At 39.7% G+C, this 22,382-nt stretch overlaps 1 protein-coding gene across 1 annotated transcript in view; it reads right to left on the reverse strand.

Annotated features, from left to right (window-relative positions):
* Window positions 1-22,382, reverse strand: part of CHCHD3 (coiled-coil-helix-coiled-coil-helix domain containing 3) — a 293,424-nt gene that overhangs the window by 93,144 nt on the left and 177,898 nt on the right. Inside the window, exon 5 of the mRNA XM_055421290.2 lies at window positions 17,551-17,634. Coding sequence (XP_055277265.1) covers window positions 17,551-17,634 — 84 coding nt within the window. The remainder of the gene's footprint in view (window positions 1-17,550; window positions 17,635-22,382) is intronic.

Consider the following 22,382-nt stretch of genomic DNA (forward strand, 5'->3'; position numbering starts at 1 on the left):
CTGTTTCCTTGCCTCACGTCTCCTTGCTTTTGTCCCATCACCACCCCCTGACCTGTCCTTATTTATGCCTTCTCCCCCTTGCCATCCATTCCATTTTAGTGGATAATAGGAAGAGGGCTTTTAAAAAATAAACAAACAACACTAAAGTAAGAAACTGCAAGACTGACCCAAAAGTCACAGTGAAGAGGTAAATCCTTGTTCTCCATTAACATCCAAAGTCAAAGACTGCCAACATAAGATTAAAATGAAAAGCAAACACTAAACAACAAGAACCAAACTAGACATGAGTTGTATAGTATTTCTCCCAGAGTCTATAGTCTCCTCTGGCCCTAAGCTCCCCAACCCCCTGTAACTGCCTTAAAGATGGTACCCCAAAGTTTACCACTACAGTCTCTGGAACCTGACCTCTTTGCGTTTGTGTGCCCAGTCTTGAGGAGCTAGACTCCAACATTACCATGTCATAGGGTTTCATAAATAAGCCATTTTTAACCTGGAAAACTGAAAGACTCAACTAAATGGACAAAAATTCACACCAGCCTCTCTCAAAACATGCAGGATGGCAGAAAAACCTAAGTACAGAAGGACACTGAAGTATCCAGATTACTCTCTCACACACACATAGGCAGCCAAATTTGAATAGAAATACATGCAAGAGAAATCCCTTTTTACCTGATAAAATGAAGTACATTAAAGAGATCTGAAAATCCAAAAGATAATGTAGACCTAAATTGTAGCTTTTAAAAATTTTTTATCTGTTTTACACAACAGTTCTACAATTGAGCCAATGATTCTATTTCTTCTGGCAAAATTCAAGTTAACATTTCAACATGACAAAATAATAGCTATTTTTTCCTAGGTTTTTTCCCCTCAACAAGTTACCTCAAACAGCATATAATTATCAGTCTCCTAGATGCTGGAAACTAATGATGATACCTAGTGCTATCCTAATTTAATATCCATATAAATTCACATGTAACGTTTCAGTTCTTCTCCACACCCTCAGGAAACATGTTTTGAAAGCCATCTTACAGATGAGGACTCTGAGGGTCAAACAGGTTGCAGGGTGCTTCCAAGGACAAAGAACCAGTAAGTAGAAGGTCTAACACCTGAATCTATACCCACTGTCTTTGATACCATTATATTTACCTTGAGGTCTTTTGGTGGAGGGGTCCCAAAGCTTCAATGCATTCTGGAATCATAAAAGCTCATCTGGGGTTATTCTTAAATATCTCAGGCAATGTTGTAGGTAGATGAAAATTAGCAACTGGAACAAATTAGCAACTTAGCTGTCCTTTCTTCCGATAGAACAAACCAGGTGAGTTCTAGTAAAAATTTATTTTGTTCGGTATAGCAAATAATTTTAAAACTACTGCATGTCTGATTTGTACCATGATATCAACAAAGCTAGAGAAACTTTTATCGTCTGTTTGATTAAGTTTCATAAAACCTAAGGAATGGTTCCCAAGTATTCATTATATTTCAGTCACCTCTGCAATATCTTCAAGGCCACCCCAACACAAATCAGCTCTAGGAACCTAAATAAACAAATCCTCATCCACTAACTTAGAACCCACTTGATGAGACAATAATAATGACGAGGTAAACAATGCCACCACTCCTCTCCCTAAGTACATAAAACCAATTTTTAAACCTCGAGATTTCTGCTTCCTTGTCTGAAAACAAAACAAAAAAACACACTTCTGTGCTGGAAGAATATTAAAGTTCCAAGAAGCAGTAAACTTTTATGTGCCTATAAAATATTCCATTTCATTAACATAGTATCCAGGTTGTTGTATTAATATTGGTTTTAATCGTCAGCACAGGCTTAAAACATCAGCAATCTTATTCTGTTGCCTGGCAAGGCTGAAAACCCAGAATTTCATCAGAATCACTGTTTCCATTTGGCGATGTGTAAAGTAATATTCATTCAGAAGCTATCTTTTGCATAATTACTCTTAAATAGCTAGGGTATAATTGACAGTTCTGTAAATGTAGTTACTTTATGTAACTTGCGCCTCTAGTTAAGACTAAAATACTTACCCTTTTGTCTTTCTGGCATTATTCTTTTGGGAACAGAGTTCGGGGTCGAATCCAAATGATATATAATTTTTTAATGTACCCAACAGAGAAATGGCAGTCTCTGTCTTTAATTACATGCTATTGAATTTTAACAAATAGTTCTAGGAATGTCTGCCAAAATTTCTACAATCTAGAGCAAGTACATCATGAGAGACTAGACAGTTTACAATTTATTATGTATTATTTTTCTGGAACTACAGAAACATTCATTGTAGTTCTAGTAACACTTCGTCTTAATGATAGATAAACAGAAACATACATCTCAGCACATGGACTGCCTACCCAAGGATCTTAACCCTCAACCTTGAACTACTCTTCCCTCACATTTCTATTTACACTCTCCACCTAACATCATTTATAGTTAGTCTAGGCAAGGTAGAGACTACATAATGATTAAGTTCTAGAAATAATAATATTAAGAAGAACTAGCAGGCAAGGATGGAGAAGGAAATGGCAACCCACTCCAGTGTTCTTGCCTGGAGAATCCCAGGGATGGGGGAGCCTGGTGGGCTTCCGTCTATGGGGTCACACAGAGTCGGACACGACTGAAGTGACTTAGCAGCAGGCAAGGAGGAGGGATGAGACAGCAGAGGTAAACTGTGCCTGATTTAGCCACTCCGTGTATCACAGGACCTACTCTGCATGATACCTGGGCACAGAGCAGGTGGTCAGCATCCCTGAGACAGGGGATGAACCATATTGAAGCCATAGAGGGAAAACTATCACGGAGGTTAAACGCAGGAATGGCTGGCTTAAGGGTAGCTGACTGAGTGGTATATTTCTGACATTGATTTAATTACTTGAGTTAATTCTGTGGCAGAGTCTAGGGAAGCCCCTCATTTGAAGTGCAAATAGCTCTAATTTAGAAGCAACATCTTTGGCCTTAAACTAGAGAAAGGAAATTAATAGTAAATACATATTTGTATGACTATAATCTAACTTTGCAGGAAGTTTATACTCCAAATTTCCATAGGTTCACAATCTAAAGAGCAGGCAAAATGGGCAGGACTGCCGTGGACACAGAGTTTCAAGGGTTCTGTCAGAGATCTACTGGAAGCAATTTTGCAAAGTGGGCCCTTGCAAAGGAAGACGGTGAGGGAAAGAGTGCCCAAGTGGCAGTGGGAGTTACCAGATCACTCTTGAACCCTCCATCCGCTTCTCTCACAGTCATCCCACCAGGTCTCAGCATCACCGTGGCTGATCTAGCCTGCCCTTTTGATTTCCAGCTATTTCTTCCCCCGGTATTTCCAGGTCCTTCATCTTTTCCATCCATCCCCTCAGAAGACAAGGCCCAATCCACAGATCCTGTACTGTTTCCTTACTGACGGTGTCTCCATCAGGTCAGTCTATGTACTAAACATCCAGTCATGTACTATGTATCCAACATCCAATCATGCTTTATCACTGTTACTTCACTGTAGAATATGATCCACAATTAAGTAAGACTACTGGTGCTTAGTTGATACAAATGTTGCTAAGGGAAACATGGCTGAGAATCTGTTAGTTGACTCTACTGAACTGTCATGCCCTCTTCCACCAAAATCCTTCTTAAAGTCTGGGGGAGTGGAATTGAGTAATAGATGTAAGCCTGAGGGAGTCTCAAAGACGCTCACTGGTCACACAGAAGGAGAGGCGGTCATTGAGCAGACAGAGAGAGGCCTGGCTGCACTGGCTGGAAAACATTAGCTCAAGTTACCTGATGTCTCTGAGCCCAAAGAACAAAATCAGTAACTAGTTAGGTGGCGAAGGAAGAAAACACCTTTCCTGGAGGTCTGTCCTGGAGTTAAATGATTTGTTAAAACATTTTCTGCACTGCCCGGCTTATGATAATCCCTCAATAGATGGTGAAAAGTGTTAGTTGCTTAGTCGTGTCGGACTCTTTGTGACCCCACGGACTGTAGCACGCCAGGCTCCTCTGTCCATGGAATTCTCCAGGCAAGAATACTAGAATGGGTTGCCGTTCCCTTTTCCAGAGGATCTTCCCAACCCAGGGATCGAACCCAGGACTCCTGCATTGCAGGCAGATTCTTTACCATCTGAGCCACCAGGGAAGCTCCAATAGATGATAGCTGTTTTAATATGATGCCGATTCTAATGATACTATATTTTTCAGCCAATAGCCTTGGAACAGCAAGGATGTCCAGAGTGCAAAGTACTCACGAACATTTTCACCAAAAGCCAAGTTTGGGGATAACTCATGAAGTTGGGATTCTATTTAGGGCAGGGTTTGTGGATAAAATGGATTACCCCTGCCTCAAGTCACAGAATGGAGAAGGCAATGGCAAGCCACTCCAGTACTCTTGCCTAGAAAATCCCATGGATGGAGGAGCCTGGTAGGCTGCAGTCTGTGGGGTCGCTAAGGGTCGGACACGACTGAGCGACTTCACTTTCACACATTGGAGAAGGAAATGGCAACCCACTCCAGTGTTCTTGCCTGGAGAATCCCAGGGACAGGGGAGCCTGGTGGGCTTCCGTCTATGGGGTCACACAGAGTCGGACACGACTGAAGTGACTTAGCAGCAGCAGCAAGTCACAGAAAAGTAATGGATGAGAACATCACTTAGGCAATGTGATTTAACTTACTTCAAAAGTTTGCCCAAATAGTGGTATCTGCACTGTTTAATTCTATGTAAGTAAGACAGGCTGTTGCATTAATATTAGCAGCTAGCATGGCTGGAGCAGAAGGACCTGGGTCTGAATCTCTGCAAAACCTGCAGGATAAGGTGTAGCTATACCTAAGGTACCTGGGCCAGTCTGCAGATTGAAGCCTTTTACTTGCTGAAAGCTCTTTTGTTTACTCAACAAAGATCTGTCAAACACCTACTATGTGCCAGGCATTGCTCGCAGAGATCTGGTGTGAAACTACAAGTCATGAGGGGGCAGTGTTATGGCCACATTATCCTTCCTGGATTCTTGTGTGAAGGCGAATGAGATTACAGAGAAGGACTGTTGAACTTGTGAGGACACAGACGGCACAATTTTTCTGATCATGGCTAGCAAATCTTACTACTTCCAAAGTCTTTCCAAAGGGGCACAGAAAACTCAAGATCATGAAGGAATGGAAAATGTTGTTCCTTGTTCCTCCAGCTCTGGGTCTTGACAAACATTTGTGGGTTAAAGATCTACGGTGGTAATTCAATATTTATGGAATCCAATTACTCTACTTGATTTAATGAAAAAAGAAGAAAACTTCTACGGGGACCCCGATTCTTGGGGGCATTCTACGTGCCCAATTCTTCATATGAGGATGTATGACTCTTGGGTTAATGGGCATGGCTCTGCGTCCTGCTGGGAAAGACTGAAGGGAGGAGGAGAAGGGGACGACAGAGGATGAGATGGTTGGATGGCATCACCGACTCAATGGACGTGAGTTTGAGCAAGTTTTGGGAGTTGGTGATGGACAGGGAAGCCTAGTGTGCTGCAGTCCATGGGGTTGCAAAGAGTTGGGACACAACTGAGCAACTGAACTGAACTGAACTGAACTGTGTCCTGCGGTGGGAGGGCCCTGATGAAACTGAGCTACTGCGAGCATAGCTTTCTCAAAGACTATCAGAAACAATAGAGATTCTGAAGAGTACAGAGTCAGAACACAGAGCCCTCCAGAGGAACTATAGACTCCCTGGGTCTCTTTCTCCTCTGTCCACTCTTTTACAACACAGACAGGCAATTCCAGGAGGGTTGCAGGTCGTCAGAAGCCTTCAAATTAGGAACTCTATCAATGAAATTCTACGGCTTCTTGACTTCTACATTCTAGGATGCAAATCAGGAAGAACTCAAAAAATGTAAGTAGTAGCATTACGCAGGGCACAGAAAATCTCAGATGGTGGGCTGGGATAAGTTAATGAGTGTTTCTTGAAAAAGAGACTTTATGGTTCAAGTATAATGCTGAAACATGGCATGCAGTATTCTCATCTTGGAAGCTCAGAATGTACATAAACTCAGAGAAGGACTACAGTAAAGAAATCTGTTCTGCTTAGTTAAGCTTAACATTCTTCAAAATTATTTGGCCAAGGAAACCATCCCACTTCCTGACTAACACATTAATTTTAAGTTATCTAGCACCTACTATGTGCCAGGCACTATTACACAGTGATCAAAAAAAGCAGAAACAGTTCTGGTCTATATGGAACTTACATATATAACATTTATTTCCAAAGATTGCCATTGAAGGTAACCAGTTTATTGGGTCTTTATCTGAGCATTTAACCTGATGAATCTCTTCAACCCACAAAATTCCCCTCTAAATCCCTTGATCTTTAGACCTTGAAGGGACAAAAGTAGTGGCTTTCTCCTCACAAAACAGTTCCGCTCTGGAAGAAAGCCTCGCAAAGCCTCCATGGATCCACTATGGCAATCAAAGCTCTGTAGTAGATGCCAACAGGTGTTGGTGCTGTTTGTGTTCATCACTGTATCTATGTACAGTGCCCGTCTCACCGGAGATTAACAAATATGTGTTCGAATGAATGGTGAATGTCGAGGACTCCCTCAAACACTACCCCCCCACCCCCAATTCTGATAAATACCACCAAGGTTAAACTCCTATCTTAGATAGTCTCCATGGTCAGGTTAGATTTAAATTCCCTTAATTTCATGTTGTCCTTACCATGCTAATCTGCTTTACATGCCAAGTTCAGATATGGGCACTTTTTATTTGATTTTGTTATGAGATAATATTATTTGCAAATGTTTTATAACCAAATACATCTTTCTTAATAAAGCTAATGTGTTGAGATGTAATCCCTTACAGAGGCACAGCTGGCTCATGGTCTGGACATAAAACTGAGATTCAAGAGCATTTTCCAATACCAGCCCTGCAATTTCCTTTAAAAGAATTAATATTCATGCATTTTAATTTTTCAGTCAGGAAAATAGGGAAATGAGCACTGGCTGGTTTGCCTAAATGGAGCGCATATGAAATTTATAAACAAACACGGTATCAAGAAGTAAAACAATCACTAATGATGAAATTGGATGCAAAGAAAATTCAAGAGATTTAGCTCATTTTCAATCACATACACACAAAATACACAGGAAACACAGAATGCCTTCCTGGCTTCAACATTCTTATCAATAGCAAAAAAGATCCCAGAGAAAGGAAAGGGGCTATTAATTGTTTTTCAAAGCAAACAGCCTACTGAGTCTCCCCAGACAGAACAAACAGAATATTTAAAAGCAGAATTAATTCTCTCTAGATTTCATCACACTTCATTTCTCTACCTTGTCTTTACACATTCAAGTGGCATATCATTTGAAAAACTGTCATGGTAAACAGAATCTATTTTACTGTACAGCCTCTCATAAGGTAAAGGAGATGTGAAGAGCTGAGAAAGTATGCAGCCCATATTGTTGGCATCTTAGCACTTATGATCATTACAAGAACTCACAGAAAGGCAATACCGGGCTTGAAAGCTGGAACTGCACATTATCTCCCTCTCAGAGCCCTGGGGCTATCGCTACAAAGCACAGTGGTCCGTTCTAAGCTCTGAATAGAGAAAAGGAAGAGATCATTAAATTATAATTTCCATGCACAATTGCTACAAGTATTTCCTAACCAACAGGATTAATATGAAAGCAAGATCCCAGAATAAAGCTGCTCAGCAGAGAGGATGGCAGTTTAGTGTCTTGTAAATTTGATTTCCCTGAAAGCCCTGACACATCATAATAGTGAAATCCTATTTACTGTAGCAAGCAGGATGGATAATGCTATTTAATACCTGGTGTACTTTGTGCCATCCGCTCATAGCTTTGTACTCCCCATTCTCATCTTACCTTAAGGTTAATACTTCTTGACAGCCTACATGGTAAATAGAGCCCCAAATTAAGTGCTGATCCCATGATTTGCAAATCTTTCCTCTAAAGTTAGGCACAGAAAAACTGGCTCCAGTTAAAGGGATCATTTTAACAGGATGCACTTTTAACAGCTCATCCCGGAAAAAAAAAATTTAAGTCTCATATCCCTAAAACCAGATTAAAAAAGCATTTCAAGGTTACCCATGGCACATTTCCCATTAGAAAACTCAGAGAGGTTAACAGAAAAGCCAATGCATTTGGAGGACTTGTTGAATAATGAATTAAGGATAAGACCCCCACTGTATCGATTTTTCTTGCTCCTTGTTCTATAGAACAAAATGGGGGGGGATATAAAAAAAAGTCTACCCTCCTTGCTACTTTTGGAAAGTCTGCAATAATAAATTTCCTTTAGGGAGCCCAGTAAAAGTGCAGAAAGGTTTAGTCTCTGAACCTAAGTTATAAATGTTTCAATTATATTACTAAGAGATATAGTGATACTGAGCCTTATTAATTTCTCTACCTAACTGCTAACATCTAAGTACATTTATTTGAACTATCAATACTTGTTAATGATTTTTTTTAAAAAAACCAACTCATTGATTAACAAAAGGTATATGCTAAAAACCACTTCACTGAAATCTCTCTGTCATTTGTAACAGCAACACAATTAAAAGTGACACTAGTTTCTATGCCTTCAACATATAAACTCTTGGACAAGAGACCTTTATCTGTTTCTTGCAACTCTTGGTAACTAGAGAAAATGCCCTGGTTTCAAGATGAATGAGGAGGCCAGTACAAAAGTTCCAAGTGTCAATGGAATAATCTCTCTCTCTAGATAGACATAAACTAGAATAAACTACCAAGGAATATCTCCCACCTAGTAATGCTTTTAACTATTGAGTTAAACTTGCTATATCTCAGCGCCTGGCCAAAACAACACAATTCAGTGTATATGAGCTACCAATATGACCGAGGATCATGGATAACTGTTTAGAAAGTACCTAAGAGGAAGAGTATTAAAGGGCTTTTTTTATCCCTTAAACTGAGTCTAAGTAGTTTTCACCCTACAGTCCCCTCAGAAAAGAATCTTCATGTTTTAGGATCGCAGATGCCAGTGGTCTGACTGAAATTCCATCCTGTATTAATCCCTTGAAATGACTGACCCAGCTCCACTCAATGAAATCTTTTTACAATGACAGATTTCATCTGATAGTACAAAAGCACCAATAATTTCTTTCCATAAGGAGCACACAGGACTGGCAATAATCTGTTCTGTTTTCATTTCTCTTTATCATCATTCATGGCATTTCCACCCCCCACCCCAAGCTTTGTGGAGAGGAACACAGAAATGAAGGTACCAACTGACAAAGAAGAAGTCAAGCAATCAAAACAGCCAATTAATCACACAGATGAGCCCGACACTGTGATGCAATAGAAGATACGCCACCCACTGTAAGTAAAAAGCTTTGAAAACTTGCTCATTTGATGTAAGCATGACCTTAGAATTTAATTAGCAACTCTCTCCACAGGTGACGAACTAGTAAAGTACTTTTCTTCTTAATGACAATTTATTTTTCACCATTCTCTTTGCATCACTCTCTTTCACTCAGCTTGTACGATTCCCCCTCCTTCTTAATTGTATGGGGCTGAAGGCAGTGTGTATGCAAATATTTGCCGAAATCCAGAGGAACCTGCAAACTGGAAACAATACAAACTGCACTACCCTGTTGATCTGAACACTGTAATGGTATCCAACTAAGCTCTCTGATCTCCCTCGGCTACTCAAGCCACTAGGGCTTTTATAGCTCTCTTCATGCTGTGCCAAACCCCGCCATTCTTAGGAACGCCAAGAGCAAAGTGGATTACACAGAACAACTCAATTCAAGTTTATAATTGAGAAGTTAGACATGCAAGACACACTCATCATCAAAGAACGCACATCTCTAGATTTCCTGGGAGAGGGAGGGAGGGGTCCTTCATCCCAGAAGATCCTGGAAGAAACTGGACTCTGTCCTTTTATACCATGGACTTAGGCCTGCCTCTCCATTCCTTTCCAGAGGGCTAACAGACTATGGGAAGACACACATTCTTCTGAAGAATACCCAGGCAACGGATGTTTCAGGAGCAGGCAAATTCAGATTTTCATGAAATAACCATCAAACAGCTGATAAAACAGCAAATTTGTTTTCATCCTAGAGATGGATGAGATGAACATCCCGTAGCGACATTGTGGACCTGTGAATGAATGGGACGCCCCAAAGACATTTCTAAACTGCTTGAACGACTATGAGTTTCTTTGTCCCTGCAAAGTACAGGGGGCACAACTAGACATTAAAGTGTTTCTTGGGGCTGCCCTGCCTCAGTCGCTAAGTCACAGGACCCTGCTGCTGCCCCTGTGGTCAGACTCCCAGCAAGTGCCAAATCCTGGGGGAATTAAGCATTTTGAATGCTAAACACTTCCAGGTTATAAGGTAACCCTGATCAAGTTTTAACCTCAGGACCTAAAACACTGTATTAGAAGCCAGAAGGAGTTAAGTTACTACTCACAGAACTAACAAAGCAATCAGCAGGATTTAACTTCTAAAGTGCAGAACTGGCAAACATTAAAGATGGTATTGGACAATGGCTAACAGCTCGGATGCTGGACCTGGTTCAAATTCAGGTCACATTTTGACTGTATGCGTGCTTATGTGCTCTGTCGCTTCAGTCCTGTCTGACTCTTTCTGACCCCATGGACTGAGCAGCCCATCAGGCTCCTCTGTCCAGGGGATTCTCCAGGCAAGAATACTGGAGTGGGTAGCCATTTTGTTCTTCAGGGGATTTTCCCAACCCAGGGGCTGAACCCGTGTCTCCTGAGGCTCCTTCACTGCAGATGAGTTTTTTTTCGCTGAGCCACCTGGGAAGTCCTTTGCATATTCTCGGGCAAATTACCTGAACCTGTAGGATCTTCACTTAAACAACAGGGTTGACAGCCTCCTAGGGTTGTTTATGAGAATAAAATGATATAATCCATGCAAAGTGCCCAGCACAACATAAATACTCAAAAGATATTATTGTTAGCTATGAGGATGATGAAGATGCTATACACATCCAGATATTCAAAGTTAAACTTGATATTTTCATAGGATAGATTTAGATTAGTAATTTAACTAATGAAAAAGAAATTAAATATTTTGCAAATGCTTACAATCTGTACATGAATGGCTTGGATCTAACCTTATGGCATAAACTTAGGAACTGCGGGATTCACTCACTGCATGTGAGTCGCGGAAAATACAGAAATAAGAAAATGATTTTATCCTTAAGGTGCTCACCAGATAAACACAGATAACTAATCACAATCAGCATAAACATGGCACGTTAAGAGAGACATATAAAGCATTATGGAGAATTACTTGAGGGACTGACAAGTGAAAGTGGCTCAGTCGTGCCCGACTCTCTGCAACCCCATGGACTGTAGCCCGCCAGCCTCTGCTGTCCATGCGGTTCTCCAGGCAAGAAGACTGGAGTGGGTTGCCATTCCCTTCTCCAGGGGATCTTCCCAACCCAGTGATCAAACCCAGGTCTCCTGCTTTGCAGGTGGATAATTTACCATGTGAGCCACAAGAGAAACCCCATAGGGACTGGCAAAGGCATCTTAAAAACATTTAAGAACATTTTCCTAGAAAGCTGCCCCATGATTCCTTTCATCAATCACTGATCAGGAATTAATACTCTCAAGCTTCTTATATCAACCACTGGGAATTGATACTCAAGCTTTTCTTCAGTTAGGACATACCTACATGAGGTAAGAAAGAGCTTAACAAATACAAGCTGCTGCTGCTAAGGTGCTTCAGTCGTGTCCGACTCTGTGCGACCCCACAGACAGCAGCCCATCAGGTTCTCCCGTCCCTGGGATTCTCCAGGCAAGAACACTGGAGTGGGTTGCCATTTCCTTCTGCAATGCATGAAAGTGAAAAGTGAAAGTGAAGTTGCTGAGTCATGCCCAACTCCTAGCGACCCCATGGACTGCAGCCTACTAGGCTCCTCCATCCATGGGATTTTCCAGGCAAGAGTACTGGAGTGGGTTGCCATTGCCTTCTCCAAAATATAAGCTGTTGCCCCTTAAAGAATATGTATTTTCGGGATTTCCCTGGTGGTCCAGTGGCTAGGGCTCTGCACTCCCAATGCAGGGGGCCCAGGGTTCAATCTCTGATCAGGGCAGTGGATCCCACAAGCTGCAATGAAGATCAAAGATCCAGAGTGCCTCAGCTAAGGCTCGGTGCAGCCAAACAAATAAATATTTTTTATAAAAAGAATATTTTCCACTGTGTGTAAGATACTAAATCATAAAATTACTTTCGTGGTATTCAACCTCCTGGTGTCTTCTGTCCATTTCTGTAATATCTTCAGTTCAGTTCAGTTCAGTTCAGTCACTCAGTCGTGTCCGACTCTCCGCGACCCCATGAATCACAGCACGCCAGGCCTCCCTGTCCATCACCAACTCCCGGAGTACACTCAAACTCATGTCCACAGAGTCGGTGATGCCATCCAGCCATCTCATTCTCTGTCGTCCCCTTCTCCTCCCGCCCCCAACCTTTCCCAGCATCAGAGTCTTTTCCAGTGAGTCAACTCGTCGCATGAGGTGGCCAAAGTATTGCAGTTTCAGCTTTAGCATCAGTCCCTCCAATGAACACCCAGGATTGATCTCCCTTAGAATGGACTGGTTGGATCTCCTTGCAGTATAAGGGACTCTCAAGAGTCTTCTCCAACACCACAGTTCAAAAGCATCGATTCTTCGGCGATCAGCCTTCTTCACAGTCCAACTCTCACATCCATACATGACCACGGGAAAAACCATTGCCTTGACTAGACGGACCTTGGTTGGCAAAGTAATGTCTCTGCTTTTTAATATACTATCCAGGTTGGTCATAACTTTCCTTCCAAGGAGCAAGCGTCTTTTAATTTCATGGCTGCAATCAGCATCTGCAGTGATTTTGGAGCCCCCCCAAAAATATCTTACTTTTGTTTATTACTGCCATTCCTAAAAGTACCTAAGCTGAATTTTTTCCAGTTGGAGTTCACCTTGGAATATTTGAAAGACATTTAGGTGTGCAAAGATGAAGCACTTTCTAAACTTAATGGAGAAGATTGTAAGGAGAATTTTTCTTGTGATGACAGTGAAAAAAGTACAATGTCTAACCATTTCTGTTAGAAATTCTGCACACTTTGTGTTAAAAGATGCAAAATGCAGAATCCAGCAGTGGCTAATATAAGGAAAAATGGTTGTGGTATTATATAAGTTGCAAAATCATTTAACCGACTATGAAGTCCAGGTCTCTGTTTAAAAATTTAAGATTAAAAGTGGATACCAGTACTTATCTTTCTCTGTTTTAACCAGATGAACTGGTGAAACCATCAACTGAATACTAGGTGGTCTTATTAATGAAGAGGGGACATGGAATCTTGTACAGTCATTCCAGGATAACTTCTAAGACCACCATACCATCTGCCTGTCAGCTACATTAGCAGCCACAGTAATTGTATACATTATCACTTTTTAAAAATTTATTTTTTGTTGAAGGACAATTGTTTTACAAAATTTTGCTGTTTTCTGTCAAATCTCAACATGAATAAGCCACAGGTAAACATATAGCCCCTCCCTTTTGAAACTCCCTCCCATCTCCCTGCCCACCCCAATCCTCTAGGTTCATACAGAGCCCCTGGTTGAATTTCCTGAGACATACGGCAAATTTCCATTGGCTATCTATTTTACATACGGTAGTGTAAGTTTCCATGTTACTCTTTCCACACATCTCACCCTCTCCTCCCCTCTCCCCGTGTCCATAAGTCTATTCTCTATGCCTGTTTCTCTATTCAGTTCAGTTCAGTCGCTCAGTCGTGTCCGACTCTCCGCGACCCCATGAATCACAGCACGCCAGGCCTCCCTGTCCATCACTGCCCTGTAAATAAATTCTTCAGTACTATTTTTCTAGATTCCGTACATATGTGTTAGAATACAGTATTTATCTTTCTCTTTCTGACTCACTTCACTGTGTATAAAAGGTTCTAGGTTCATCCACCTCATCAGCACTGACTCACATGTGTTCCTTTTTATGGCTGAGTGATATTCCATTGTGTATATGTACCATAACTTCTGTATCCATTCATCTGTCGAAGGACATCTAGGTTGCTTCCATGTTCTAGCTATTGTAAATAGTGCTGCAATGAACAATAGGATACATGGGTCTCTTTCAATTTGGTTTCCTCAGAGTATATGCCTATGAGTGGATTGCTAGGTTATATGGTGGTTTTAATCCTAATTTTTTTAAGGAATCTCCATACCATCTTCCATAGTGGCTGTATCAATTTACATTCCCACCAACAGTGCAAAAGCATTCCCTTTTCTCCACACCCTCTCCAGCATTTACTGTTTGTAGACTTTTTGATGAGGGCCATTCTGACTGGTGTGAGGTGATACCTCATTGTAGTTTTGATTTGCATTACTTTAATAATGAGCGATGTTGAGTATCTTTTCATGTGTTTGTTAACCATCTGTACATTATCACTTTTTGATAACTCATAATCTTATTACTCAGCTATTCATTTTCATTGACTTGATGCAAATTTCATGATGCAACTACAGCATGATAGCCCTAAGAGTTATTTTAATATCTCATTGTGCTTCTTTTACTTTAAGTGAGAAATTTATGGTCATTTGAGAATATGAACCCAAGTCTACTGAGCGTTTGAAACACAAGCAGTTCTGTAATACAGCTTGGGATGTCTCCAGCCACCGCCGCCAAGTCGCCTCAGTTGTGTCCGACTCTGCGACCCCATAGACGGAAGCCCACCAGGCTCCCCCGTCCCTGGGATTCTCCAGGCAACAACACTGGAGTGGGTTGCCATTTCCTTCTCCAATGTGTGAAAGTGAAAAGTGAAAATGAAGTCGTTCAGTCGTGTCCGACTAGTAGCGACCTCATGGACTGCAGCCTACTAGGCTCCTCCGTCCATGCGATTTTCTAGGCAAGAGTACTGGAGTGGCTTGCCATTGCCTTCTCCGGGGATGTCTCCAGACTCTAATACACTCCTTATCAATTAGACATTCCCTTGTGTGAATGGAGCTTTCTCCTCCCTGGTATTTTATTAGCTGGTTCCCCAGACATCTGAGATAATTTCTTCCTTTCTTCAACTCGGGAGGGATAGTAAGTATAATTTAACTGTACACCAATTTCACCCTTCTTAGAACCAATATGCAAAGGTATCAACTCCTCATGGACAAAGAAAGTCAAAGCCATTTTAAAGTTTTTCAAATACTTGTTTCATTGCAAATGTTGTCAGCTTTATCAAAGCTGACATGGATGTGAAGTAAACTTTTTAAGAACGTAAGAGGTATTGCATGTGGTGGAAACTGAGTTGCTAAGTTGTGGTCTGACTCTTTGCAACCTCATGGACTGTAGACTACCAGTCTCCTCTGATCCATGGGATTCTCCATGCAAGAATACTGGAGTGGATTCCCTTGTCCTTCTCCAGGGGATCTTTCCAACCCAAGGATCAAACCCATTTCTCTTATGTCTCCTGCATTGACAGCAGGGTCCTTTACCACTAGTGCCATCTTTAATTGGCCAAGAGTAAATCCACCCTCTCAGTGCCTCAAACCAATCACTGAATATCTCTAGGAAATTGGTGATTTATGAGAAATGGGCAAATATTTATCAGTGCCTTTTCTTGTATGTAACAGTGATTCAAAACATACCTAGCACAGTAATCCTTGAAGGCAAAGAAAACTATCATTGGGTGGGGGAAAAGCAGGTTCCTGGTTAATCACCTGAAAAACTTTCACTGGTTCATTTGATTCAGATAATATTTAGTCATTACACCAGAAACAATGTTCGGGATAGAAGTAAAAGAGGAGCTACCACTGACTGAACGGTTACTCTGTCTTGGACAGTCTTACAGGTAATTGATGAGAATTATCCCATTTTACAAATTAGCGAGGTAGGTACTACAAAATCCTCAGGTTATAACTGAGGAAACCTAAACTTTACATGATACTTCAAGATAGGGCTTCCCTCACAGCTCACTTGGTAAAGAATCTGCCTGCAATGCAGGAGACCCGGGTTCGATTCCTGGGTTGGGAAGATCCCCTGGAGAAGGAAATAGCAACCCATTCCAGTATTCTTGCCTGAAGAATCCCATGGACAGAAGAGCCTGGCAGGCTATAGTCCATGGGGTCACAAAGAGTCGGACACGACTCAGTGACTAAATCACCACCACCACTCCAAGATAGGCGGCAGGTAAATGCCAGTTCAGGGACTTGAATCTAAGCCCCCAGATGTCAGAACCCATGCACTAAATCAGTCCTCTGCAAACCACAGCTCAAGGGTCACTTCTCGTTGGCAAAAATGTGTTTATTGCAATAGTTCCTATTTTGATTAATAAAGATATATTTGAGCCTAGTTATAATGATTTAAAATTTCACAGTCCAAAACTGCAGTTACCTTTGCATCAACCTAGTAAGTCCCTCTTGCTTCAGTTCTTACTGAAGACAGCAACTCACAAGCCATCTAGCCTTTCCAAACATGTCAAGCACAACCCTGCTTCAGGGCTTGGTCCTGGCCTGCTTCCCACACCCAGATACCTCCTAGAAAGGTCCTTCCACCCGGTGCCACACTACATTCCTAGGCCCTGGGACTCCACTTTCCACGTCACTGTCTGCATGTTATTAATCCGCCATTCAACATGCTGTCAGGGTTTTAATGAATTTAAGCTCCACAAGGGCAGCAGTTTAGCTCACTTTCTTCATTAGCTTATCTCTGGCACTATCAGGGCCTGACATATACAAGACTGACATATACATACATCTGCTCAATCAATGAGAAAATGGTCCCTACATTCAAGAAGTACTAAGTTCAATGACAAAGAGAGAGGTGAAGACAACATACAAATATTTGTACTGAATGGAGTTTGATAGTCTATTTCTTAGTTTCTACTTTTTTACTAAACATGCTGTTCCAAATCAAATTTGGAGGTCTCAATCAAAGCAAAGAGAAAACTAGCTTTGCAACCTCATGGCCTAGGTATGAAATTATCCTAGACAATAAAATATTTCATTGAACAGGGGCACTGATTGGGTCCCCAGATTTCCAGTCTTAAGCCCACTGCATCCTTCTGTTTCAGTCTCAGTTTCCTCGAATCTTTGTCGAATTCTATAGAAATGGAGACCAGAGGTACCCTCCACCCTCCAGCCTAACTCTTCTCCGGAGTCCTACTGTTCAGCTCCTGTCCACGAGTTTTGAAAAAGACATTCATTTCTTGGCCACAAGTGAAGTGAAATTGAGCTTTCACAAACACAGTTTATCCTTCAAAACATTTCCGCTTCTAAGAACGTGCTCAAATTTAGTCAATGTTTGGAAGGGCCCAGAATGGCACTCTCCTGCTTGACCTGGAGACAATGCAGCTTCTAAACGTATAGGGGGAAATATTTGGGGGGAGTTCCTGAGTAGTAAAATGTTATCAACAAACCAGTAACACAACAATACGCAAAACTATCTTCAATAATGATCGGCCTGGTTGGCTTCTTTACTTCCTGGCCACTTTTTAACTAGGTTACAGTTCTAACGTACTGATTTTCAAACACACCCATGGGAACACTGCAGATGTGGTTAAGAGAAGAGAATCAATGACAAGAAACAGCCATACCCTCTCCTCCAGTCTAGCCAGCTGCTCTTTGTAGAACGCATCCTGCTTCTTTATCACCCGATCTTTCTCTTCCAGCTGCTTTGCCTAAAAAAAGAAATGAAAAATATACTATATTAAGAAAAAGCAGTAACAGCAAAGCAAAAGTTAAGTATAAACTGCATTAGAAATACATATACAAAGATGAGATTTTTTGCAGCCTCGTAGGTCTCTGCCATAGGAAAAACATTAATAAGATGATGATTGCTGTATTTAAATGTAAAGAATGGGTCTGCATTGTATTTTTTTAAACTGTAACAGCTGTGTCCTACTTTGTCCAAATGTTTCTGATAATGTCAGAATACAGGCACAGACAGTTTTATTTAACTTCTCTTTCGAAGAGTAATTTCAAGGATTAATATTTTGCTTAATAAAACTTTGATTTTTATCCCAGGCGAAAGACACAGTTATTAACCTTTCTTGAGCAATAAAAAATGGCTATATAACATTTTGTACATAAACCTTATGTACAAGAACCTTAAAATACCCAGTGAAACCAGCATATAAATAAATGTATCGGTCTACTTCCTTTTTAATGGCATAGTTGTCTTTGGCAAAAAGGGCAAAAACCATTCCAGTTCTTTACTTGAATAATTTTAAGTAATTAAAAGTAAAATAATAAAAGTAATTTTATAACTCTTAATTTAACTAATTTATTTTTATGAAATTAAAAATCAAGCAATAAAATCTTTATCCTTGAAAAAAATAATGCTTTCTTGTGGATGTTTTTGAAGCTAAATTAAAGATGCATTTCTTTGAAATCTTGCCATTTGGGACAAAGCGGATGAACTGAGAGGGTATTATGGTAAGTAAAATAAGGCAGATAGAGAAAGGCAAATACTATATGATTTCACTATATTTGAATTCTAAAAATCAAAACAAATGAACAAATATAGTCAAACAGAAACAGAGTCATAGATACAGGGAAGAAACAGGTGGTTGTCAGAGAGGAGGTAACTGGGGGAAGAGAAAAATAAGTGAGGGTGATTAAGAGATACAAACTTGCAGTTACAAAATGAAAGATTCACAAGTGTGAAATGTACTACAGTTGGGGGATGTAGTCTATAAGTCTATAATTATGTGATGTCTCTGCATGGTGACAGATGGCAACCAGACATCATGATGACCATTTTCCAATATACAGAAATATCAGATCACAATGGTGTACACCAAGAACTAACATAGAGATGCAGGTCAATGACACTTCAAAGACAAACAAATGAAAACATTCAGAGAAAAAGAGATCATATTTGTAGCTATCAGAGGTGAGTGGAAGAGAGAGAGAGAGGGGTGGTCAAAAGATAAAAATTTCCAGTTATAAGATAAATTAACATTAGGAATGTAATGTCCAACATGATAAGATCATTAATACTGTTCTACCTTATAAAGATCATGAGAGTAAATCCTATGAGTTCTCATCACAAGGGAAAATATATTTTTCTACTTCTTAATGTTGTGTCTATATGAGATGATGGGTATTTACTAAACTTATTGTGGTCATCACTGCAGGAGGTATGTAAGTCAAATCATTGTTATACTGTACACCTCACACTTACACAGTGCTGTATGTCAATCATATCTCAATAAAACTGGGGGAAGGACAATGAAAAATGCATTTCTTAAACTGTTGTTTCTATTTTTATTATATTTAAATGACCTTTATTTCTGAAAACAAACCTCCCTACATCACCCATGTTGCTGCTGCTCATAAGTCGCTTCAGTCGTGTCCGACTCTGTGCAACCCCATAGACGGCAGCCCACCAGGCTCCCCTGTCCCTGGGATTCTCCAGGCAAGAACACTGGAGTGGGTTGCCATTTCCTTCTGTTAGAAAAGTTTTTAACATATTTTTTGGTCAATGAATGTTGACTAGAAATTTCAAGAAATAAGCAAAATACGTATTTTGGCATTCCCACTCTTTTGCCATGCAATGCGATCAAGGTTCGCCTGGTTCAACCTTTGTAAGGGAGACTGTCACTACACGTTTAACTCAGGTGAGCTCATTTGCACATTTGTTGTAGGTAATTGTTTTGCTACTTACTTTGACTTCAATATCCTGTAGCATGTAAAAAACAAAGAAACAGTTATTTACTAGGAGAAACACATTTTCCCCTAATGTCAACCAAGAAATCAGATGGATAGTATTTACCTAAAATGCAAGCCAAAGGCGACAATGGGGAAAAAAATAAGAGGACTTGCTTAACTTGGCACATATTTGAATATTATTGTACTATTAAATACTGTTTGAACAGAAGATTTCAATGAAAAGTTCATGCTGCTTGAAAGTATAAGAGTAATTTAAAAACCAAATAAAGAGATTAAATAAAAAATACACACATATACAAGCACATAATCTATGGCTCCTTGACATAACAGTAAAAACCTCACTAGTCTAACAGGAGTATAAGAGTTGTAGTTAAATGGAGTAGTAATGGAGTAAGTAATGGAGTAATAATTGAGTAGGAGCAATGGAGAAAGAATTTTTGATAAAATTATGTGTGAAAATATGCAAGACAATATGATCCAGAGGAAAGATCTGTCTAAATTCAACACATACCCCCCCAAAGATAAAGGAAATGCAGAAGGATGGATTTATGAGAACCTCCATAAAATAAAAAACATTAAACAAAATGAACAAGCAAATGAAAAGAAATACTAACTCCTAACAGTGAAATTAGTATTGCTCACATAAAGAGCACTTAAAAAATAAGCTCTCTATCCCCAAAGAGAGTCAAGAGAAAAACATTCAAGTGACACAGACTAGCAATCTGCACAAAAATGTACATAACACATTTTAAAAACCCACAAGAAATCAAAAATGAAAATTAAAATAAAATTCCATAATTCATCTATCAGATTTAAAAATATAAAATAAAAATAATACTGCCCAAGATACATGAAAAACACGCTCTCTTCAAGACGCTGTTCGTCAGAATGTAAATTGGCATAAGCATTTTAAAAATCAGTTTGACAAAATGTAAATAAGTTTGAAAATCGTACATATGCACTGAGATCTAAACACTCTACTTTTAGGACTTAAAGTAATTATGGCAATATGCAAAGATATTCATGATAAGATTAATTAGAATTGCAAAGAAACAGAAACAAAAACCGATCTAACAGTTAAATTAAAATATACTCAAAATATACTAAGTAAAAAAAGAAAAAGACTATAAACAGAAAGGGGAGTAGGATCTCTTTTTTTGTAGGGAAGAAGAAATAAAAGACCAGAAGGATATTCAACAAAATATCAAGAGGTTATAGCAGGGTGGTAAGCTTATGGAGGGTTTCTAATTATGTTTTTTCCTTACATTTTCTGTATTAAAAATAAACACACTTTGCACTCAAAAATCAAAGGAGGGAATTTTCTGAGGTGAGGAAACAATTCTCCTTTCTTGATTATGGTAGTTAGACCAGTGCATGCATTTGTCAAAACTCAAGCAACAGTGTATCACAAAAGAGTGAATTTAACAATATAAAATGTTTAAGTTGATCCAAATAAAGCATATTAAAATTTATGAAAATAATTTTATAAATAATATATATATATTTATTAATGTTAATTTTCTTATCAGTTAGCTAATTTCACTTCTAGGCATTTAATTCTAAGAAATACTAGGAAAAGCACACAAAAATTTATATCTAAGAAAACACTGTCAACATTATTTAAAGCAACAAAAAAGCTGGGAACAACAGAGGTTTGTGTAATAAGATATGGTCCACCAACAGGCTCTTCATTATAAAGACTCGAGTCTGGCCATAATGATCAAACATTGAGAGCCATTAAAAAATACTGCTTTAATAGAATAATTGATTTCTTTAACTCCAAATATTAAGGGGAGGGGGATGGTCACAAATTACCACGTACACTAAATGCCTAATTTTGGTTAAGAAACAGGGGTGGGGGGCAGAAGGGAAGGACAGGAAAAACTGAGTACCTGGTTATATAGACACAGAAAAGTGTAATGTATGCTGGGATGTTAACAGTGGATATGATATGCCCAGCGGGATGGTTTCCTTACTTAAGACTATTCTTGATTTTCCAAAATCTCTGTTCAGTTCAGTCGCTCAGTCATGTCCAAGTCTCCGCGACCCCATGAATCACAGCACGCCAGGCCTCCCTGTCCATCACCAACTCCCGGAGTTCACTCAAACTCATGTCCATAGAGTCGGTGATGCCATCCAGCCGTCTCATTCTGTCGTCCCCTTCTCCTCCCGCCCCCAACCTTTCCCAGCATCAGAGTCTTTTCCAGTGAGTCAACTCGTCGCATGAGGTGGCCAAAGTATACAAAGTTATATTTCTTTAATCAAAAAAACTTTAAACATTATTATCACTTACATTTATCTGTGATTATCAGATGGAAATGTAACATGGTACAAAAGACAAAAGAGTGAGTGATTAAGTGGCTATACTAACAAAAAATTTTAACAACTTGAACAGTTATTTATAGCATGGAAAATTATTTTACCCAGTAAATGCTTAATGTATAAGGACTTGATTATCTCCCCATTCAATGCATGACATTACCAATCATGGTTCTTAAACCATTTACACTAAATAACGTTGCTTTTGTTCACAGTGCTGCACACTGAGATTTCTTTTTTAAGAAAAAAAAAAAAAAGTAACAGATATTCTATGATGGCTATTTTTTCAATTCGGTATCACAAGTATATAGCTTCAGCCTAAAAGAGACTACACTAATCACCAAAATTAATTTTGAAAGGTTGATTACCACCTAAATAAAAGATATGCAGAAACTTCCACACTGTAAGATGTAATCCTTGGAATTTGTTAAAG

Source organism: Moschus berezovskii, chromosome 3 (genome assembly GCF_049115385.1).
Source record: "Moschus berezovskii isolate FMDL1 chromosome 3, NW_MosBer_1.0, whole genome shotgun sequence".
NCBI classification, from domain to species: Eukaryota; Metazoa; Chordata; class Mammalia; order Artiodactyla; family Moschidae; genus Moschus; species Moschus berezovskii.